This window comes from Dermacentor albipictus, chromosome 3, assembly GCF_038994185.2.
Source record: "Dermacentor albipictus isolate Rhodes 1998 colony chromosome 3, USDA_Dalb.pri_finalv2, whole genome shotgun sequence".
Classification (NCBI taxonomy): Eukaryota; Metazoa; Arthropoda; class Arachnida; order Ixodida; family Ixodidae; genus Dermacentor; species Dermacentor albipictus.
In genome coordinates, this window is record NC_091823.1 from 160,155,283 (window position 1) to 160,175,887 (window position 20,605).

Below are 20,605 nucleotides of genomic sequence, written 5' to 3' on the forward strand. Positions count from 1 at the left end.
AACAGCAGCCAATGTCGAATGCACCGAACCACATGCAGCCATCAGGGAGGCTCTTTTGACAGGTCAGGTTGGCGTAAGTTTGCGGTCTTCTGCCGCCAGCCACTCATTGTACTCACGGCAGAGCAGGTCCTCAAAGGCGAAAATCCGGGCTTTTTTCATCACCATGTCGTACTTCACTGGTTGGGACCGATCCTGCACTTCAGCGACGTACCCTACAAGCTTTGCCTACATCGACGCACCCCGCAAGCTTGGCCTACAGCTCCGGAAAGCGTCCTAACTTCGGCCCATGGGAAATTCGCTTGCCGTCACAGGCGAAAATTTTGCTTCGCTGCAGTCACCACTCTCGCACCACCCGTTCGGAAACATTGAACTTGCGGCCCGCTACGCAGTGATTTGTTTCTTCGGCATAAAGGATGGCAACCCTCTTGAACGCTGCTGTGAACGAGAGCCGAATGTTTAGAGGGCCTGGAGCACTCATGACGGCTCAGGAAGCATGAAAGTAGCACGTAGCCGGCAATCGAGTCGAACGCATCAAACTAAGAGCCACAGGGAAACAGAAACACATGAGCGGCATCTGTTCTTCCATGAACTATCGATAGTCCCTGCAAGCGCAGCCGTTCCGGGGATGCCACCGTGAATGGAACAGAGGCACTTCCATTGACCATCGACACCCCCCCATGAGTGTTGCGCGTGCTGTGAAACCCTAAAGAATGTTGAAAAAGCCTTCTGAAAAGCGAACAAACACGCAGGATAGCGAGAACTAAGGGCAGGGCCATAAAGCAAACATAAAATTGTAACTACATTGTAGCTCCCCTGATATCTCATTGGTCTCGCTTTTTTTTTTTGGCCGTGCCATGTTTTGGTTTCGGTTGTAAGTCGACCCTCCCTCTCCCTCTAGCGTACGATAACACAATACAAGGTTCCTAGACAAAAATACAAGAAAATGCCTCCTAATCCATGTGAGAAGACTCATTGCAACTTCTGCTAGTGCAGAGGCCAAGCGGTATCACATGATCCAATGTTCAACGTGAGAACGACTGCAGCATTAGTACTTCCAGTGATGGCGCTTGTGCCCAATGCACCACAGGCAATGCTATAAAGGCTACAGTGACCTTTCTCATTCCTTACATTTGCAACCAAATGAGTCACATTAACAATATAGGCTGTGCCATGCAATTCGATGCAACGGTAACTCTCATGATTTTATGTTGCAAATTATGAAGTGATTATTGCATTAAGGTATCGCAGGTCTAAACCTATTGTGAAACCAGGGGCCATAGTCTCAAATGTTCGCCTCCTGCGACAGTTTAGCCGCCGTGATATTCACTGCTTGTCGCAGTGACTGCTTACCCGTGACGTCGGCGTGCACTACCAATTCGCGCTGTTGAACGCTTTGCATCGCATGAGAGAGCGCAACGTGCGAGTGCAGAGCAGCTCAGGTGTGTTGTTTTCAAGTGTAGTGGCCGCAATACAGGTTCTGCGCACAGACTATGGTTGGCTACAGCTGCTTTAAGTAAAATACATTGAATAAATTGAATTGTGAAATGTTTTATTTTAAATGAATCAACAAATATTGCCGCGAAACAATGCGTGTAAGGCATTACCAATAAGGCTACTATAAACCACCACCCTACCTTATGTCTACTACACTCCGCCACCAACCGAACGCCAAAAGACTCCAAAAGACGTGTTCGTTAATTCAATATATGTCAAGAGCACCCATCGACACCACGACGTTAAAATGACATAGGCAGGAAATACTAAATGGCGCTGTTTATTTTCCGGTTTGCTAAAACTGCCAATGAGCGCATGCCGTTGGCGGAGGTGTGGCCAAGGCGATAGTTTTGCGGAAGGCAAACATTTCAGAATATGGGCCCAGATGAGTGGAGTGACCCATTCTTGCAAACTGCGATTACAGTGCATCACTTCCATTCACGAACTGTGCATTGCACACTGGAAGCACACAGATGAACAAGCGCATGGTTTGAGGTAACCTTCAGTACACAGGTTGTAGTTGTAACACTTGAAGCAATTATTTATAGAAAGCATTGTAGATCATTGTAGGATTATACTTATAATGGATTATTAAGGCATCACTGCAAGGGTGGTGGTCTCGCTGAGTATGTAAATAAATTGTACGAACAATCTGTAATAGATTAATATTGCGTAATAGATTATAATGTGGAATGCATTACTGTATTTACTAAACATGTAGTGGTCGTTGCAATATACAGACCTCCCACCGGTAACAAACAGCACTTCTACAACTTCCTAGAAAACTTACTGGTGTTTCTGACTTCTACCAGATGCATATTTATTATTATGGGTGACATATTGTTACTGTTGAATAACTTATTGTCGAGCGATTTATGTGCAACGCAATTCAATAATACCATTGCATCCTTTGCCTGCTGGAATTGTATCCTTACCCACAAGGGTAAATGTTGAAACAAGTAGTCTACCAGACGTACATATATTACAAATCTGGTATCTAAACACATTCTTTCTGGTGTCCTCTCCCATGACATCAGCAATCATTTGCCAATCTTTTGCTTCCTGCCTGTCATGCACGACATAGATATGAAGGTCCCACAGTTATACAGAGTAATTAATGCTAACACAATGAGTATGTTCAGAACATTAGTTGAAAGTTCACATTGGGATAATGTGTATGATACAACTGAGGTGAACAAAGCACATACTGCATTTATGAAACAGTTTCTTTAGTGCTACAACAATGCCTTTCCACTAAAAGAAACTAAAACTTGCAAAAAGTTTAGAAAGCTTTGGATAACTCGGGAACTATACAAAAGAATTAAGACGAAAAACCATTTGTATCACAAGTTTATGAAGAGCCGTGATGCCAACACCCTCATTGAACTTAAAGAATACAGAAATAAACTTAACCAGGATATTAAAGTAGTCAAATCAACTTATTATATTGATTGGTTTACAGAAGCACAGTCTGACAGTAGAAAAGTTTGGCGAGAAATTACCTTCTTAACTAATAAATGTAATTCAGACCCGCCCCTTACTATTATGACAGTCAATGGTGAACTTCCAGGCTCTGATACCACACACACTTAATTATTTTTTCATTAATGCAGCAGATTCTATATGTACATCGGAGACCACATCAGTGCCAGACACTTCCTAACCTAATCACTCCCTTACAAAATTCTGTTGCGCTTATGCCAACCACTGCTCATGAAATGGCTTCATTAATTCATAAGGTAAAAAATCATGTTTCACCTGGGTATGATGACATACCAGCAGTACCTTTGAGGCATGCGTCTTTTTTAATATGTGACGCTCTGTGTTCCATCGCAAACGGTATGTTAGAAAGTGGAGTGTACCCAGATCGCTGAAGATAGCACGTGCATGTCCAGTTTATAAAAGTGGGGGAAAGAATGACATATCTAATTACAGACCCATTTCTGTTCTACTCGTTTTATCAAAAGTCTTTGAAGGTGTCATTAATACTCGTCTCGAAATTTTTTTTCCATAAGTGCAATGTTATTGTTATTACTTCCTCACAGTATGGATTCCAGACAAACACATCAACAGAGCAGGCACTGTTTTAACAGTAAAAGACGAAATTATTAAGAACATTGAAATGAAACAGTACACTTTTGGCCTTTTCTTAAATTTCCGAGAGGCCCCCCTCCCAATTCGATTGCGTTTATCACAACACCCTGCTACACAAGGTTAACAGTTATGACATACGTGGTATTGCATTTGACTTGCTAAAGAGCTATTTAAATAACAGACTGCAGTATGTTCAGGTTAATGGCATACCCTCAGAGAAATTGGCAATTCAGCATAGTGTTCCTTAAGGATCAAAATTAGGACCATTATTGTTTTTAGTTTACATAAATGATATCGCTAACATATCCGAATCGCCTAATCTGGTCATGTACGCTGACAATACGAATATATTTTCATCCCACTCCTTGTCCCAAATGGAGGCTACGGCAAATGCATATTTAAGAAAGCTACATAACTGGTTATTGACCAATAGGCTAAGCCTTAATTTATCAAAGACAAACTACATTATTTGCCATCCTATTAATACAGTGGAAAGTATCACTCTGAAGGTTGTCTACGAGCATACTGAATTAAAGTGAGTTTGAAACCAGAAATTTCTTGGCATTTTTTTCGATGAGAATCTTTTTTTGGAAATTTCACACAACCAAATTAATGTCTGATCTAAGCAAAACAGTCGGTTGTTTGTATATCTCATTATTTGCCCCTCTCTGGTTAAAGATATCCACATATTACGCACTCCTGTACTCAAGGTCATCATACTGTATTCTTGTTTGGGGAACTACGACGCCCAGCAATTACCTCAAACTAATTTAAATTCAGAGACGCACTTTGCGTGCCATTGAGGGGTTTTATGGCAGGCCTTCAGATTTACCTATGTCACCGCTACTTCAAAAACATGGCATCCCCAAAGTAAAAGAAGTATATAATTTCTGTCTAGTGAAGTACATCCATCGTCATGAATTGTTCTTTTCTTGTCCAGATAATTCCAGCAGCCGATATGCTTTCTGGACGAAATGTAAACTTGTTCCAATCACATGCAGCAAGCAAACACCGAGCTACCAAATTCCCAAGGTAATAAATCAATTTCCCTTTGAAACTGAATATCATCTTCCACAAAAAAGTTTTAAATCTACAATTAAAAAATGCCTAGTGGAACCAACGGAATAAGATACATTTAGTTGACAGACCATTTATTTTACATTCTTTGAGATATTGTTCCTATGTTTTAGGACTGACATTTTTATGTTCGTAAAAAAATTATTTGTAAAAGCTTGTAAAAAATGCTTATAACGCTCAATGTTAAGTTGTGTATGCAATTTAGTTGTTCTTTTTTTTGTACAAATTTCATGCATGTTTACTGCGTCATGCTTTCTACAAGGCTTGAGAAATTCATTACGAATTTGTTGTGAAGTGCTTGCGCGCAATGCCAGCTGTTCTATGGGTGACCAGGACCTTGTCAGGCTCTTGCCTTGTCTTGACGCCCTCTTTTTGTTGAAAAGAAATAAACTTTCATTTTATTGGAAGTGAGAATCAGTTAAAAAAAAAAACAATGGCAGTGCGAAATACACGAGTGATATCTATGCAATCACACTACTGGCATAGTTTGTTTAGCAAGTTGCCTGTTATAGATTAGGAAGACAAATGCTGCCCTCACCCTTTCGAGGCGTTGGCGCTCTTTTTCTTCGGCACGCGCACGCTGCTGGGAATCCAAATGGTCGAGGAAGTCCTTACCCCAACGCGCAAATATTTCACTCCTGCCGCTGTAGGTGGTAATGTATTCTTGAATTTCTTGCCTGAGCTGAAACCGAAATTTGAAAGAGCTCAGAATGCCAGGTTGAAAAAATGATAGTGCAGCGATGTAAATCAAGTGTTGAGCACAAGCTGAAAGCTCGGATACTTTTGGGACATCGAAGCATCAAGAAAACAATGCACTGGATAATTCGAAATGAACGTCACGAGTGCTACACAGACAAGGGAACTTCTGTGCTCCAGCTCCAACTGTGTAAGAGCAAAGCTTTGACCGTTCGTACAGGTAAGGCTTGAGGAACAAAATTCAACTGTTAGTGCACCATTTGCAACACTTAGCATATTTTTCCACGTATAACCCGCACCCTCAAATACAGCAGGCTGAAAGAAGAAAAAAAAGTCGGCATGTAAAACCCACAGAAATAACTCCATACACAATATTGCACATTTTTGCAGAAAGTATCTATGTTTGTGGACGCACAGCTTATCCACGTTATATCTTCGGCCAGCAGCTCTGATCTTTATTTTTGAAAGCCATCAAAGCCTTGGTTAAGAAGCTAACAAGGTGTCGGACCCAGAAAATCTTATTTTAGTTTTCGCAAACAAATGTGACACGTTACTTGCGCTACGGAATGGCCTTCGATATACAGTTTGCATTAGTAAGCCTAAATGGCCCCCTGCGTGGCCTGCAGCGCAGGGCCCATTGCACACATCGAATCACTTGTCGCACTTTCTTTGTTTCCCCACGTAGTGCATGAAAATGCACCGTGCCGACACATATGCTCCCGTGCACCAAATAATGCGTGCATGCATCCCGTGCATCCATCATCCGTGGGCTGTACAAAAGTCGACCGGGGCAGACAACTGGCTCTTAGCTCGCAGAACTTCAGAGTTCATTTCCACCCACGTGTCACAAATTGCACAGCACAGCCACCTCTCTTGCGTGGGCCACCTCGATCACTGTTCGCAGACAATACTATGTGAAATGGGCGATGGCTTAGTTAAATCGAAATGAATAAATTATGGAAGAGAAAAGGAAAAAAATTCACCAGCAATTACGATATTCCCTAATGCGAAATTTCAGCCCAGCTCTATACGCGTTTCCATTTTGCAATGTCTTGGCTGGCACGGACAATGTCTCGTGCAGCATGGCGCAAAGTGTGGTGCCGCTGCCTCGCTAATCGGGATATCACGAGAGGTAGCGTGTGGCTGATGTGTGGGCACGACTCACAGCAGCCGCCGCACACAGACCTCCGTTCATGCAGCGCTTTGTTTCCATATACATTATCGGCAGACGCAATCGCCGCATGCATTGTCAATGGCGTCATCAGTGAACAGACAACATGCGCCACCTTGCGCCACCTTGCGCCATCTAGTAGCGTTCGTCTCAGAACACGTCTTGCATGGCACTGCCTTTGCCACATCTTCCTCCTCACGCTCCCTTTATTGTAACTGCCTTTCATCCCCAACTACGCTACGCGTTCATGGTTCCATCCTTCACTCTGCTTGTTTCCTCAGTTCTACCAACGGATGCCAAGGTACGCAGACATCCAACGCACGAATGAATACATGAGCTGCGCTCTAAAGAAACGGGATGGGGTCTGATTCCGACTGCTCACGGAACTCTAGATACCATTTGTGGAACTCGATTTGAAGACCCATGCTAAATAAAATGTACCTGCATCTCATCGTAAGCCAACACTTCTTGCTACACACTTAGCCCTTCAACCCCCGTATTAATTGTGGAAAAACATACCGAATTTCCCAAACGTTTTATATAGTTGTAATGTTTCTGTCTTTATAATTCTGAAAATGTATTGATTGATTTTTGCTTAGAATTAACACAAAATAAAAGCTGGTTTTAAAAGCAGTTTTCCCTCGCTGCCAACGATAACTCGTCTTTGGCAGTGGAAGCAGCACAACATCGGGCTAAACAAATGCGACTCGTCATTGGCGATATTCGTACAACTTTCCATGACGAGTACAGCCCGGGATGGGGGGTTATGGAGTTAAACAATTTGTGCTTAGCACGGAGAAGCTTCCTGAGGTCACACACTTCTGGTTTTGGGTGTGCCATTCACCATATTTTCCATGATAGAAGCACCAATTCTAGTAGCACAGAAAGGGAATATACCGTATTTACTCGCATAATGATCGCACTTTTTTGTCAAAAAAATTGGTGCAAATTCAGTGGTGCGATAATTACGCGGGTTAAATTTCCAGCGAAAAAAAATTTTCGTCCCGCATTTGATGCGGGATGACAACAGGTCAAGCAGGTGGCTGCCACTGTGCAATTGCGCCGTAATAGTGCGGGATTTGTGCGGGACACCAAAACAAGAATGGCTGCCGGTGGAGCAAGCCAAACACTATTTTTTTTCTTCTCGCGAGTACATTACGCGCATTGAAGCAGTTTATTTCATATCAGTAATGAGTAATATCATTAATATCAGCAAGTTTGCAACAATAACCTAGCCATGTTAACTTTGAGGGGACAAAAACGGAGATGGGCGCGTTTAGCTGCCAGTGACAGAAACACATGGCGAGCATGCTGTGGAAACTGCGGCATCTGTCTTCACTAATATCCTGATATGGCACATTTCCGCTAAAGGTGGGCGAATATCTTAGCTGTGTTACAAGCGTCGGTGAATGAATAGGGTACACTTCTAACGTGTCAGTCTAAATGTGGCCACTTTCATTTGTTGCGTGCCCACGAGCGCAGATGAGAAGAATCGAAAGGTGCCTTTTTGTCGTTGTTGCTGGCCACAACCATTATGAAGCCTACAAATAATAAAGCGAAGGCAAGTTTGGTTGTAGTTTCTTTTTTTTCATGGAAGTCCGGAAAGTGATGAAAAGAATGAAATGGGGCATCTGCTTAAGAATGTTTGGTGCGTGCAGAGTGCTTGGTATGTCTTCAAGAGTCGTTCGCGTAGCGTTTGACAGGATTCGACAAATGGTAAGTGCGATCATCATCAGCTAGACTTGGCACACAACATATTGCTGCGAGAAGTTCGGGGTGCGATCATTACACAGGAAAGAAAAAAAAATCAAATTTTGACGACAAAATTAAGGGGTGCAATCATTATGCGAGTGTGATCATTACGCGAGTAAATACAGTATATTGTTGCATTGCTTTTCGTATTCTGCCAACAGCTGTAAGCCTCAATTAGCCTCATTTCAAATTACCGCCACTTAAGATAAACACGGGGTCAGACAGGGAGACACAATGCTTGGAAGTATTCAAGCTATTAAACTGGGAAGGCTAAGGAGTAAGGATCGACGGCGAATATCTTGGCAACCTTCGGTTAGCCAATGACAATGTTCTAGTCAGCAACAATGCAGACGAGTTACAACAAATGATTGAGGACCTCAACAGAGAGAGTGCAAAAGTGGGGTTGAAGGTTAATATGCACAAGACAAAGATAACGATATATAGCCGGGCAAAGGAACAAGAGTTCAGGATCGCCAGTCGACCTCTAGAGTCTGTGAAGGAGTATGTTTACCTAGGCCAATTAATCACAGGGAACCCTGATCATGAGAAGGAAATTCACAGAATAAAAATGGATTGGATCGCATACAGCAGACATTGGCAGCTCCTGACTGGAAGCTTACCATTATCATTGAAAAGGAAGGTGTACAATCAGTGAATTTTACTGGTGCTGACATATGGGGCAGAGACTTGGAGACTGACAAGGTAGCTTGAGAACTAGTTAAGGACCGCGAAAAGAGCGATGGAACGAAGAGTGCTAGACATAACGTTAAGAGACAGAAAGAGCGGTTTGCATCAGAGAGCAAACGGGTATAGACAATATGCTAACTGACATCAAGAGAAAAAGAAATGGAGCTGGGCAGGTCATGTAATGCGCCGGTTAGATAACTGTTGGACCATTCGGGTTACAGAATGGGTACCAAGAGAAGAAAAACACAGTCGAGGACGGCAAAAGACTAGGTGGCGCAATGAAATTAGGAAATTCGCGGGCGTTAGTTGGAATCAGTTGGGCGCAGACCAGGGGTAATTGGAGATCGCAGGGAGAGGCCTTTGTCTTGCAGTGGACATAAAACAGGCTGGTGATGATGATGAACAACACGTGAAGAACTGCCTTGTTTTGAGAAGCAGTTAAAGAAGCAAGAGGTGCTGGTAGAATCTAAACTGCAGTGTTAGTTAAGTCCTCGTGTTACTGTCAAGCGTTTCTCTGAAGGAATGCAAAAAAATAGATATTATACCATAAACTACTTGTCGTGAGCAAACCTGTTTTAGCAGATTGAAATGAAGATAACTGTTGTAGAAGTCGTACATAGCCAACGTTTGTGACATACGTGTCGCACCGTGGCAGGTATCTGGTATCATAACTGGACTCTTATATGGCATATTTTTGCACTTGTTCATCCACGCATGAAAAACTTACAATGGGCTACTCTGCCCTCCTTCAGCAGGCACTGTAGCGTTCCCTTTAAGAACTGTATTGTCGTCCGAGAAATAAGCTTTTTGAATAAATTTTCTCGGCCGAACACGTCGCAAAACTATATTTGAGACGACCACCATAAGTATACAAGCAGAGGGAACAAGAGCTAACAAACGAAAACACTGCAGAAGGTGCCCGGACACCACAAACTGCAGCAGACAACAGGCGAGAGTGCATGCCCCAATCTCACGGGAGCGACACTCGCAGCGCCCCCTTAGTTTATTCATGGGGCTTATAGTACACGTTTTGCATCTGTACAGCCTTTCTACAATGTTTTGGTTATAGTGCGGCACCGCTTACAGTACGGAAATTCATGACTATGGCGACTTACGTTATAAGCGGTCTATGCTGTAGCCTGTAAAAAAAGCGTAACTTTATTGAGCCATTTTTGCATTCTCGATCAGGAATGTTGTAGCCGGGAAATCGTATGAAACTGAATTTAATCAATGATGTTCTGGCTCGCATGTTCACAGGAGCCTTATCTACAGTTCGGCAACATATATTTTATTATGTTCAAAAAGTGTTCTCCCAATCGTCTCTAAACGATAGACGCACCGGCAATTTTTGGTGGGATAGCTAAGCAGCTGCTAGATGATAGCCAGCCCACAAGCAAACTGGACGGCATGTTACCACCGCACCCACAGGAGTGAACTTTGCGTGTGGTAGTGCGTGGGCTCGAGCTTGGAAGCACAAGGTGGCTGCTGTTACACGTGCTTTGGAGAAGAATGAGAACACGTTGGCAGAGGCAGACGCAGCCGAGAAGAGGAGCAGGGAAGGTGCATTGGCTTGGTCGGTCGTCAACGTTTGAGGGACAAACAGCTGTCGGAGGAACCCGGTCGAGTGTCGACACCAGAGGGGACCTCGAAGTGACACGCCTCGCCCTCCCGTCGCCAAGCGGACGCACACGAGTCTGTCTGCAGCGTTTCCTTACGAACCCTGTGTACAGAATGCTTCGCATTGTTCTCGCATGGTGAATTCCTTATAATCGTGTAGCTTGCTATATTTATGCTTTATCGCATGTTTGTGTGCGGTCTTTGTTGCGGTTTCTTGCTGACCTTGCCGGCATCTCTGGCTTGCACAATTAAGAGTGCTCCCCGAACCAAATCTTAACTGCTGTAAAGAAATTCAGTCTGACCGTGCCAATAGTTCTCACATTAAAAGACAATTGGCAATGTTGGCCAATACTCTTAATGCCAGCATCCCATTTTCTAGGAGAGACTGGCAATAAAGCACATGCTCTCCTGACGGCTCTGTGATGTAGGCCTTAGGTTGGCTGGTTACTGCCAATGAAGACGTCACAATGAAGCATCAGCAGGCACACACCCTCGGCAGCTCTGTCTGCAGGCGCTGCCTCTCTTTGGTCTCAATGAGGAGGTGGCCTCCCCGGTTCATCAGGCGGGACGGGTCCGTGGCGAGCTTCTCCAGCTCTAGAAATCTCATCCACAGGGCTTCGTGACGCTCTGCCTTGGCTATGATGACCTTGTTCTCGGAGTAGAAGTCCTTCAAGGACTTCAGCAGCTGCTCCAACTTTGCCAGGTGTTCCTCGGTGGCATCTGGAAAGGCACAATGCCAGCATGAACAATAGACATTCCAGAGACAGAGCACAAAAATTTTGGTAAGACCACTGTAACACAAATAAAAAGGACAAGACAGACAAGACCAGTCATCAATAGTGTCCGTTATGTTGTCCAGTGTCATCATGTTTCCGTTTTATTTGAGCTATGATGGCCTAACGGAGAATGCACCAACTAGCCCAAGAACAAGTTATCTTGAGAGCACAAAAAGTAGTTAATGTCAGTAAGTGAGTGCCAACCATGCTCCATTTTTAAGGACTTCATTTCCAGCCTTCATAAAGGGCAGGTAATAGACTGCAAATGAGATAGCTGCCTGACACTGAGGAAGTCCTGGTTACAATGCGCAAGGTTAGCAGACGACGTGTAATGACCATCCTGCCCTGTGTGCTTTTGTTTAACTCTTTCACAAGTGTGGCAGTCAAGAACTACAATAGTAACCCAATCGCTGTGTGCTCCAGTGAACAGTTGTCTGCAATGGGGTAAGTCACTATGGACAACTGAGAAGTTGAACCAGTCGGCAAGTGAACATGCTGAACATGAAGATTCGGTGTGATACATTGATTGCACAGTTGCACAATGCACAGAAGAACCTCTTTAATAAGCTTTGGAAAAAAAACATGAGAAAAAAAAATGAACCAACCGGGACAACATACAATGTCAACTAACTAAAAAAAGTTTCACGCTCAACTATTGTTGACATTTACACAATGCGAAGCGTTGCGTGGGACGCCGACGCGCATCAAGCTGGCGGTGCTATGGCGGCCCGAGATGTGTTTTGTTGTTTTCTTGTTGCGTTGTGTCTTAAGTGAGCGATGGGAGACCAAAACGAAATCGACCTGGTAGGCAACGCCGGATGCCGCCAAAGCAAAATGTGACACCCACATTCGCCCACTTGCAGCAGAGAACGGTAGCGTATTTGGATTATCACATACTAGAATCGTGCAGTGCGCTACCAATGGCACTACGCATCATGCACTGTAAAGCACAGGCGAAGATGCTTATCGCAATAGGTTTGGTGGCAATAGCTATGCATGTGGCATGCGATAACCAAGGTGGAGATTTGTTGGTATTGGAATAAGAAACTGCTCACTGTCGCTTTTACGCGAGACGGGCATCTGCATACTGTTCTCGATTGTGTGCGCCTCGTACCTTTTGTTGTTCACATGGGATCTAGTGACTGGGAAACATATGCGATTGCAGTATGCAGCAGGGAGCGGCAGCATGTTTGTTATCACCCATTAAAAGCTTGCACTGCGCTTCTGATGGTACCACGCGCTGTGAAACAGATAGGCGAAGATGCTTATCGCAATAGGATTGGTGGCGATAGCTGTGAATGTCGCATGCAACGATCGTCTGGAAGTGCTGCTTTGCCTTCACGGAGAAAGAAAAAGGAGAGACCATTATGTCACACAGCCAGCCTTGGTAAGCAAACACTCCGGTAAGCCAGCCCTTTGCTCAGTGGTGACTAAACACGTGACAAATCTTGCACCAAGATCACGGAGTAAGAATCGTGATTTGCCGAGACGTTTGGTCGCACCTCCTTCAGCCAGTTTTCTTCTAGCTGAGCAACACCCATATGGATTAGTGCACAGTATGGTGTGGTGCGGCGTGCCGTTGCAAACATGCCCTACATTCATTCTAAGAGTGTGGCTAGTATCATCTCCAACAAATCTGCTTTGGCGGGTGCCGTTTTTTCCTTGCAGCTATTCTTGATTACCGAACAGCCATTTTATTTTTTGGTTGTTGTAATAGGTTAGGTTAAGATAGGGAACCTAGCCAGTTAGCTTGATGTGCGCACTGGGCAGTAAGGCAGTGTTGTAACGCATAGGGATGCTGCACACAATATTGTGGTTAATAGGTGTTGTAGTAGGTTGTTGTAATATGGAGTGCAGGTTACACACGGTAGCAAGTTGCACACGGTATACATATATAAATTAAAGCAACTGAAACCATGATTTGTCTCAAAATGCTGTGCAAACCAACATGTTTTCAAATATAAATGCTTTTGGATATTTACAAGCATGCTGTTTCCCCATCCCTCATACCTATGGATGCAGCTAACATGGAGCGCTTCAGCATTCTCGCGGTGAATGAATGGATGCATTGATTGCTGCAGTAAATTCCGTTATCGACATCGCTGACGCATCCACAGCAGAAATGGTCATTTGTGGCTTTATCAACTTTATATTTAATAACCCCAGACAGGCTTGCAGTGCAAATTTTTACATGCACATCAATCTCCATCAGCACAAGCATATTCATGCACTCAACTCTTCTGTTCGCATTTCCATGTTAAACCAGACTTGCACATGTTATGGAAAAATGTAACAAATTACAATTACAATTACTTATAAAAAATTAATTGACTACAGTTACAAATTACTGTTCCATGAAACTAATTTAGAAATTACTCAATAGTAATTGATACATTCTAAGTTATTTACTTCCAAGCATTTATTAACATTGCATAGATTCAATGAACACAAGCTGACCAGACCTCTTCAGTTTATGCTTTGCAGGCCTTCACACGGTGCCTATCCGCACAAACAATTGCTTTTAAAAATGTTTCGCAGTCACCGTCTGTTGCTGTCAGTGGGAAGACACCAGCAGCAACAATGAAAACTTGCACGAGGTGGAAAAAGAGATGGAAAGACAGGGAACCTAGCCAGTTAGCTTGATGTGCGCACTGGGCAGTAAGGCAGTGTTGTAACGCATAGGGATGCTGCACACAATATTGTGGTTACTCAGCATCTGGATCTTTTGTGAAGCGTAGCGCTTCGTTGTTGCTGAGACTAAGACGACGTTCCCGTTTGGGCTAATGAAAAGCTGCAAAAATCATCCTTATGTGACTTCCTGGTCCACAGATAGCATAACATGGTCTGCGTATGCTCCTATAAGCTGCACCTATCTCTGAAACGCTCTCTTTTCAACAGAAGCCTGCTCCTCATTCTCTTCTGGATGCTTTATTTCGTAATAAAGCAGATTCCCATACGCAGCTGCTATTTGTAGATGTGGTCTGCTACGTAGCGTAGATACTGCGGCCGCTGCGGGGTGCCACAATGAGTCCACTGGTGAAGTGCACTGCGGCTCGCTGGAGACCACCACTCTGGCATACACGTGGCGCGTCGTAGGTGCCAAAAGTGGAAGTAGTGGAGTTTTAACATCCAAAATGAAATTTGAACGCCGTGCCAGGGCAACATTTAGAAGGCTGGGCGTTGTAGGCATGCCCTGTTCTGTCATAGCCTATGCGGTGGGAGGCATTGAAGGAGTGGAAGCAACATGAAGGCCACGTTTGATTGCCAATCACTATGCTTCCGCTAAACACATTGAAGTACTTTTTGCGGCAGGGTATTTCTGAAATTGTCTATCTGAAATTGTCTATTTTCACGCAGATGCATTTCTCCTGATCAGTAAAAAGTGGTTCAGGGCACCTTTAACATCTTAAGTGACTTTCACCATCAAGACATTCCTGCACTTGCCCAATTTATTGGCGAACATCTGGTGGAGCATTAAGATAAGGAAATGAATGTTCAGCCTGCAGGCTTCCTTGTCTGAAAATGTGCATTCGGGAGGCTGCTGCATGGCATGATCTCGGGCGCTGTATTGCAGTTTATGTGAAATTCAAGTTCTCATAATGCAAAGAAGGGGTAAGGCGTGCAGACACGGACACAAGAGGAGAGAAGTGGACAACACGAATGCCGACTATCAACTGAAGGAAGCACTGAGGTGAAAAAAAGAAAGAAGACAAAACTCATCTGCGCATGCTCTGGAAAGATAGCACCATGTGTCAGTCGGGTACACGTGCCGGTCTATGTCAGAGGTAACTGTTAAGGCATTCGATCACTTCTTTATGTAAAGTAATCGAAACCCGACTCACGCACGCACTTCTGCCATTATTGATATGCCATGCCTCCACCATGAGACGCGTATCTTCATTCCTATGCCTGTACATATAGCTCATTCATCTAACTTAGGCGTGCAGTTACAATCTTGGCAGTCTTGCCAATGTAAGGAAAGATTAGAAGGCAATCTACCGGTTGACAACCTTTTATGTTCCATTAGCCTCCAATTGATACACTGCAGCGTTTGCCCTACATAGAAATGGCCACAGCTAAAGGGACCTTTATATACCACACCTATACGACAGTCGGTAAAACTGTTGTTCTTGATGTGCTTCACTGGACAAATATCTGCTCTTTTTTTGCCTTTCACCTGCTCCTTTTTTCGCTGCACAGCAGCGCATATCTTTCCTAGCTTATTGAGAGCAGTGAAAATGACATCAACACCATATCTAGCGGCCATTTTTTTAAGCCTGTGCGATACTGAATGAATGCAAGGAACAGCCACTACTATTTTCTTGATATTACTGCTTTCTGTAATCACGTCCATCCCTCTCGAAATATACTTCTTTAGGCTTCAGCCCCAGTGGCCACTGCTACAGTAGGACTTCTCTGCATTATGCATCCTTACCAACTAGCTCAGCTTTCTGTCGTTCAACAAGCTCAATGCTATGCTGCTTGTTACAGGTTGCCTCGTCAATAAATCAACTGGTTACATGTAACGAGTTACTCAAAAATGTAACTGAATTACAGCGAGCATTACAGAGTAAACTAAGTAATTAATAAATCACAATACTACCAAGAAATGTACCGTATTTACTTGATTCTAACGTAGCCTCAATTGTAACGCGCACCAGTTCTCCATGACAAAAAACAAAAAAAAAGAAGAAGAAGAAGAAGTACAATACTGCGCACCTCGTGCTTTCATATAGAAATAATATTTTCTCTCATTTGGAAAACAACAGATTTAATCCCAACACACTAAAGTTACACAAGCATACACAAGCATCCCACGCAGACCCAAACTGCCGCCGGTTCTCTTCCGCCAAACGTTTTAACAATCCAGTCAGCAACCAAGTCCATGGTCATCCAACCTTTTTCATTTGCGTGCACAATGACGCCACTCAAACACTATTCCTTTTGGGAGCGTCTTCCGTCTGAATATAAGATACGGGTGCAGCTTGCACCCATCCACAGCGCAACAAAGCATTGCGGTGGCTCTAGTTTCTTCGTGACCGGAAGACAAAATGCTCACTTGCTTCGCCCCCTTCTTTTGAACGGTTGTGGTGGCAGGCATGTCAAAGTAGAGCGGCGTCTGACCGGCATTTCCAATCTGTCCGAAGTGGTAGCCGTTTCTATGGCGCAACTTCACAACGTAGCATTGAAAACGGCGCAATTTCTCTTTATATTCTTCGGGCAATTTCTGACATATCCCTGTCCGCCTTCCAAGAGAAAAGCCTTTTTTTTTTCATAAAATTTGATAGCCAGCACCTGCTCGCTTTGAAGTCACTCCGCGTTAGCCCTTTTTGTAGGGCTAACTGCATCGACTGTACCACTTTGAGCAGATCGGTCATCACAGGCCGCTGTGCTGCTCGTTGCTTGTGCACGTATTCCGTGAGCAGCTCTTCTATTTTGGTGAAGCGGCCCTGCTTTGGTCGACTGAAACCCTTTCTTGTTGCTTTGCTGGCAAAACTATTCTTCTGTTTGCACCAGTCCCGCACGCAAGTTCCGAGAACTCCGAACCCTCGTGATGCGACCCGATTTCCGTCTGTCTTCGCACGCATGATAACTTTCCTTTTAAATGCGGCATAATGGTGGACTCTGCGTGTCTTTGCAGTCGGCGCTTCCATGCTGATTAATTAAACGCAGAAAACGGGAAGGCAGGCGGTAGACTGGGTTACACCAGCGCTTCGTTACACATACAGCATGGAGGTATGCACATGGAGGAAGCAACGGCAGCTAGGCTAGAGGCGCATACGAGGCGGCCATTTTTCTAATGCCGATGGCGATATGATAATGCGGATTTAGGGTCGTACTCTATTCTAACATGCATGCAATTTTTGGACCCGTTTTGTCGGAAAAAAGGTGCGCGTTAGGTTCTAGTAAATACGGCAATTTATTACAAGTAATCAATTACATGCATTTTGTTATGTACAAGTTTGTGTTAAACACGGTATCTTTAAGGACATAAATGGTTTAAGGATCTCGGTATGCCATCACATGCCCATACATTTGCGGTAAGGAGTCTTGTAGTATGCTTTAGCACATAACAGAACAAAAGCAGTAACACATTTACAACATGGGTGCTTTCAACGACTTCAAACGGTATGTTCTTAGAGTAAACAATACCTTTGCACTCCTACAGTGTCCTCGCAGGCAACGAGCACTCCATTTAAAACATCTGCATTTTAATTTACACTTTACAACGTGCATACTCGCATCACCGTAAATTAAACAAACACACAAACAAAATAAACACATTGAATGATTCGAATTAGTGTTAACTGTTGCCACGTGAACGGTCGTTTAAACTAAGCTGTCTCCCAACGGGGGGTGACCGAGCCAGCAGAGCTCGTTCTATTTACCGGCAGCGCTGCTAAACACAACTACATGCGCATGGTGGTGTCTCACGAGATGAACACGAAAATTAATGCATGCGAGTGCTGCACAACACAGGCTGGGACGATGCAGTGCTCAACGACTGCAGCATCTCCCAGTATCCTGGAAATAATGCTAACAAAGCCCAGGCTATTTACTTAGCTGGCACTGCCCTCAAACTGGCCTCGGCTCGAAACATTTGTGCTCGCGTGCTTAGTGTTTTAGAGCGGCTTGACACAGCAGTTCGGAACTGTACCAGCACATTGGCGCAGCTGTACCACCCCTGCAGTGGCAGCCTGACATAAAACCGTGCATGCAAACAATAGCACCCACCTTCGTCGTCATCGTCGAGGAAATCTCGACTCATTGGCAGACAACACTTCCCGTACCACGTGAGCAGCTCGTCTTTGACTCTGATGACAAACTCCCGAAGGCGCTCTCGCTTCTGCAGCTCGTACTCGGCGAGCTTGTTCCTGAGCTGTTGAGGCAAGGAGAATGTCGAAAAGTGTGAGCACACATAGCCAGATGCACGACGCCATGACACCAGTTACAGCGCAGACAACACGGCGGCATCACCAAACTTGCATTTTTGCAAGCATGCTGGCGGAGTGCTGGAAGCCTCCAGTTTCACACAATGTGTATCATTCGATGAAAGCACACAGACGTGTTCTCGAGAAGCAGCGACTTGCGTCTTATGAAAGGCACTCAGGCGTGCCAAACTTAGAATTAAAAAAATAATAGTAACAGCAAAAAAGAAGAAGAAAAAGTTACAATTTGCGGAAAGATACAACTTGAGGAAGTTAGCTAAATATTGATTGGTTGACATACAAGTTGATTGTCTGAAAGAGATCTGCCAACTGTTTTGTAGAGATGCTGTGAGCAGGCACTCTGCTCATACTGTCGCAGTCAAGATGACCTGCACCCATAATAAATGTTTACACAGTTTATTCATGTAATATTCATATAACCGTAGCCGAAATTATGGCCACTGTTACTTGTTCATTCTATATTTGGTACAAGGGGAGTGATGGTATGTTCCATTTGCACCCAAGAATAACAGACCAACCGCTTTTTCTGTTGCCCTGATACGAACAGCAAAGAGCTATGCAGTAGCCCTCATATGGCGAGGCAAGAGTCTTGAGAAGGACACCTTGGCACATATGTAAATGTTGCAGCACCAAACCACACCTCCAAACCCACCATAACATTCATGAACATCAGGCAAGCAATCAAGGAAACTGATTTTCCACACCTTGTTACCCTCCACCCTTGCAGGACATTGCCCACTCCACATCCTGAAATTTCGGGCATGCAACAACTTTCGTTCCTCAGAGAGGTTCAGACATACTTCAGATGCTGCCATTTTGTCATTGACGTTTCGGGACAATTCTTGTTGCCACAAAATCTGTTCTAAATGGACCAAACGGAAACCATGCACCATACCGCAGCCATTGTCGCAGGAGTGAGGCCATTGCTGGCATTCCGAATGTGGTCCTGCTCTTCGAGTGGGATGTCCAGCCGGTCAAAAAACAAGGCCAGCTGATCCAGCAGGGCAGCAAGCTCCTGGCGTCTTGCCTCTTCAAGCTGCTTCAGCTGACCATGCAAGCAAAAGAGAGAAGCCCGTGCATGACAGTACACACATAAGGCCTCCAGAAAGGCCTCGATGGAAGCTTCAAGATGCCATGTCAGCCTAGTCAGGACCCATCAAGTGCGGCTGACAAGATGAGCTCGAGCTATTCGGAGGCAAATTGCTGCGACTACAGTGCAAAATGCACTGACCTCTCGAAGCGACGGCATTCTTGGCACAGTGCCAAGCACGCCATGTTTCAAGTGACTAGCCGTCCGACAAATAATCAGTCGTTGTCTGTATAGCAAAGTGCCGATTTCACTGACTTATTATCGAAATTTAACCCTTTGACGGTCAATGACGTAAATATACAGCACCGCGAACAAGTCCAAAAATGGTCAGTGCCGTGTATTTACGACGCCATCTGTACGTCCAAAAAGCGCGCCAATTACCTAACTTTTTCTTTTCTGTCATGTGCTGCCACTAGGTGGGGATACAGGGAATTTTTTTCGCGTGCCTCGCTCTCTCGGTTTTCGTTGCATGGTTTTAGCGCTAGTTTTCTCCCGCGCGTCTATATACTACTGCTCACACCTTGGGGCGCGCGTAGGCGGGCGGCTGTTTGGATTTTGTTTCACGGGCAGTTTTGGCTTTTTGCACTTGCAAAGCTGATGACTACCTCATTACTAATCGCTCAAAGGGTGCCCGCTTGTTTCTTGCTCGTTCAGCGCTCACAGGGATGCGCATAGGAAGGATGCCGCCATGCATGCGTTTCCATTTCTTTTTTTTAGGACTCGCGAAAACTAATTGCCCTAGCTGGTTGGCGATAAGATGAAGATTAGCGGAAGTTTGTCGCGCGTGTTGCTTTTTTTGATGGGCACACAACCAAACAGTTTTTTTGAGTGCACGCACCCATGCAGTTCGATTACGCTATGGACGTATGTATTAGTGTAAGAGCAGGAACATTTGAGACTTGCGAAATATTCTCGTGTGTGGATTTTCAAAGCCTTGTACTATGTGCATGAAAATGCATCAAATTTTTAATTCTGATTAGTTTACAGTGGAATCTCGATGATACGATCATGGCTAATACGAATTTCTGGATGATATGAATTTTTCTGTGGTCCCGGCCGAGCCCCTTTACTTTGCAACGTGCTAGAGAACGGTTGTTACGAATCAATTTTTGACCCGCGTCGGTTGATACGAAAATTACCGAAGACACTTTGGAAATTCTGAAGTGTGCTTGGCGAAAGCCAGACGCTGCTGCCGTCTGCG

General features: G+C 44.4%; 1 protein-coding gene across 1 annotated transcript in view; it reads right to left on the reverse strand.

The window, feature by feature from the left end:
- Positions 1-20,605, reverse strand: part of LOC139057641 (protein regulator of cytokinesis 1-like) — a 73,102-nt gene that overhangs the window by 16,203 nt on the left and 36,294 nt on the right. The window contains exons 5-8 of the mRNA XM_070536232.1: positions 19,210-19,359; positions 18,100-18,244; positions 11,079-11,308; positions 5,204-5,347 (exon numbers count right to left, since the gene is read on the reverse strand). Coding sequence (XP_070392333.1) covers positions 5,204-5,347; positions 11,079-11,308; positions 18,100-18,244; positions 19,210-19,359 — 669 coding nt within the window. The remainder of the gene's footprint in view (positions 1-5,203; positions 5,348-11,078; positions 11,309-18,099; positions 18,245-19,209; positions 19,360-20,605) is intronic.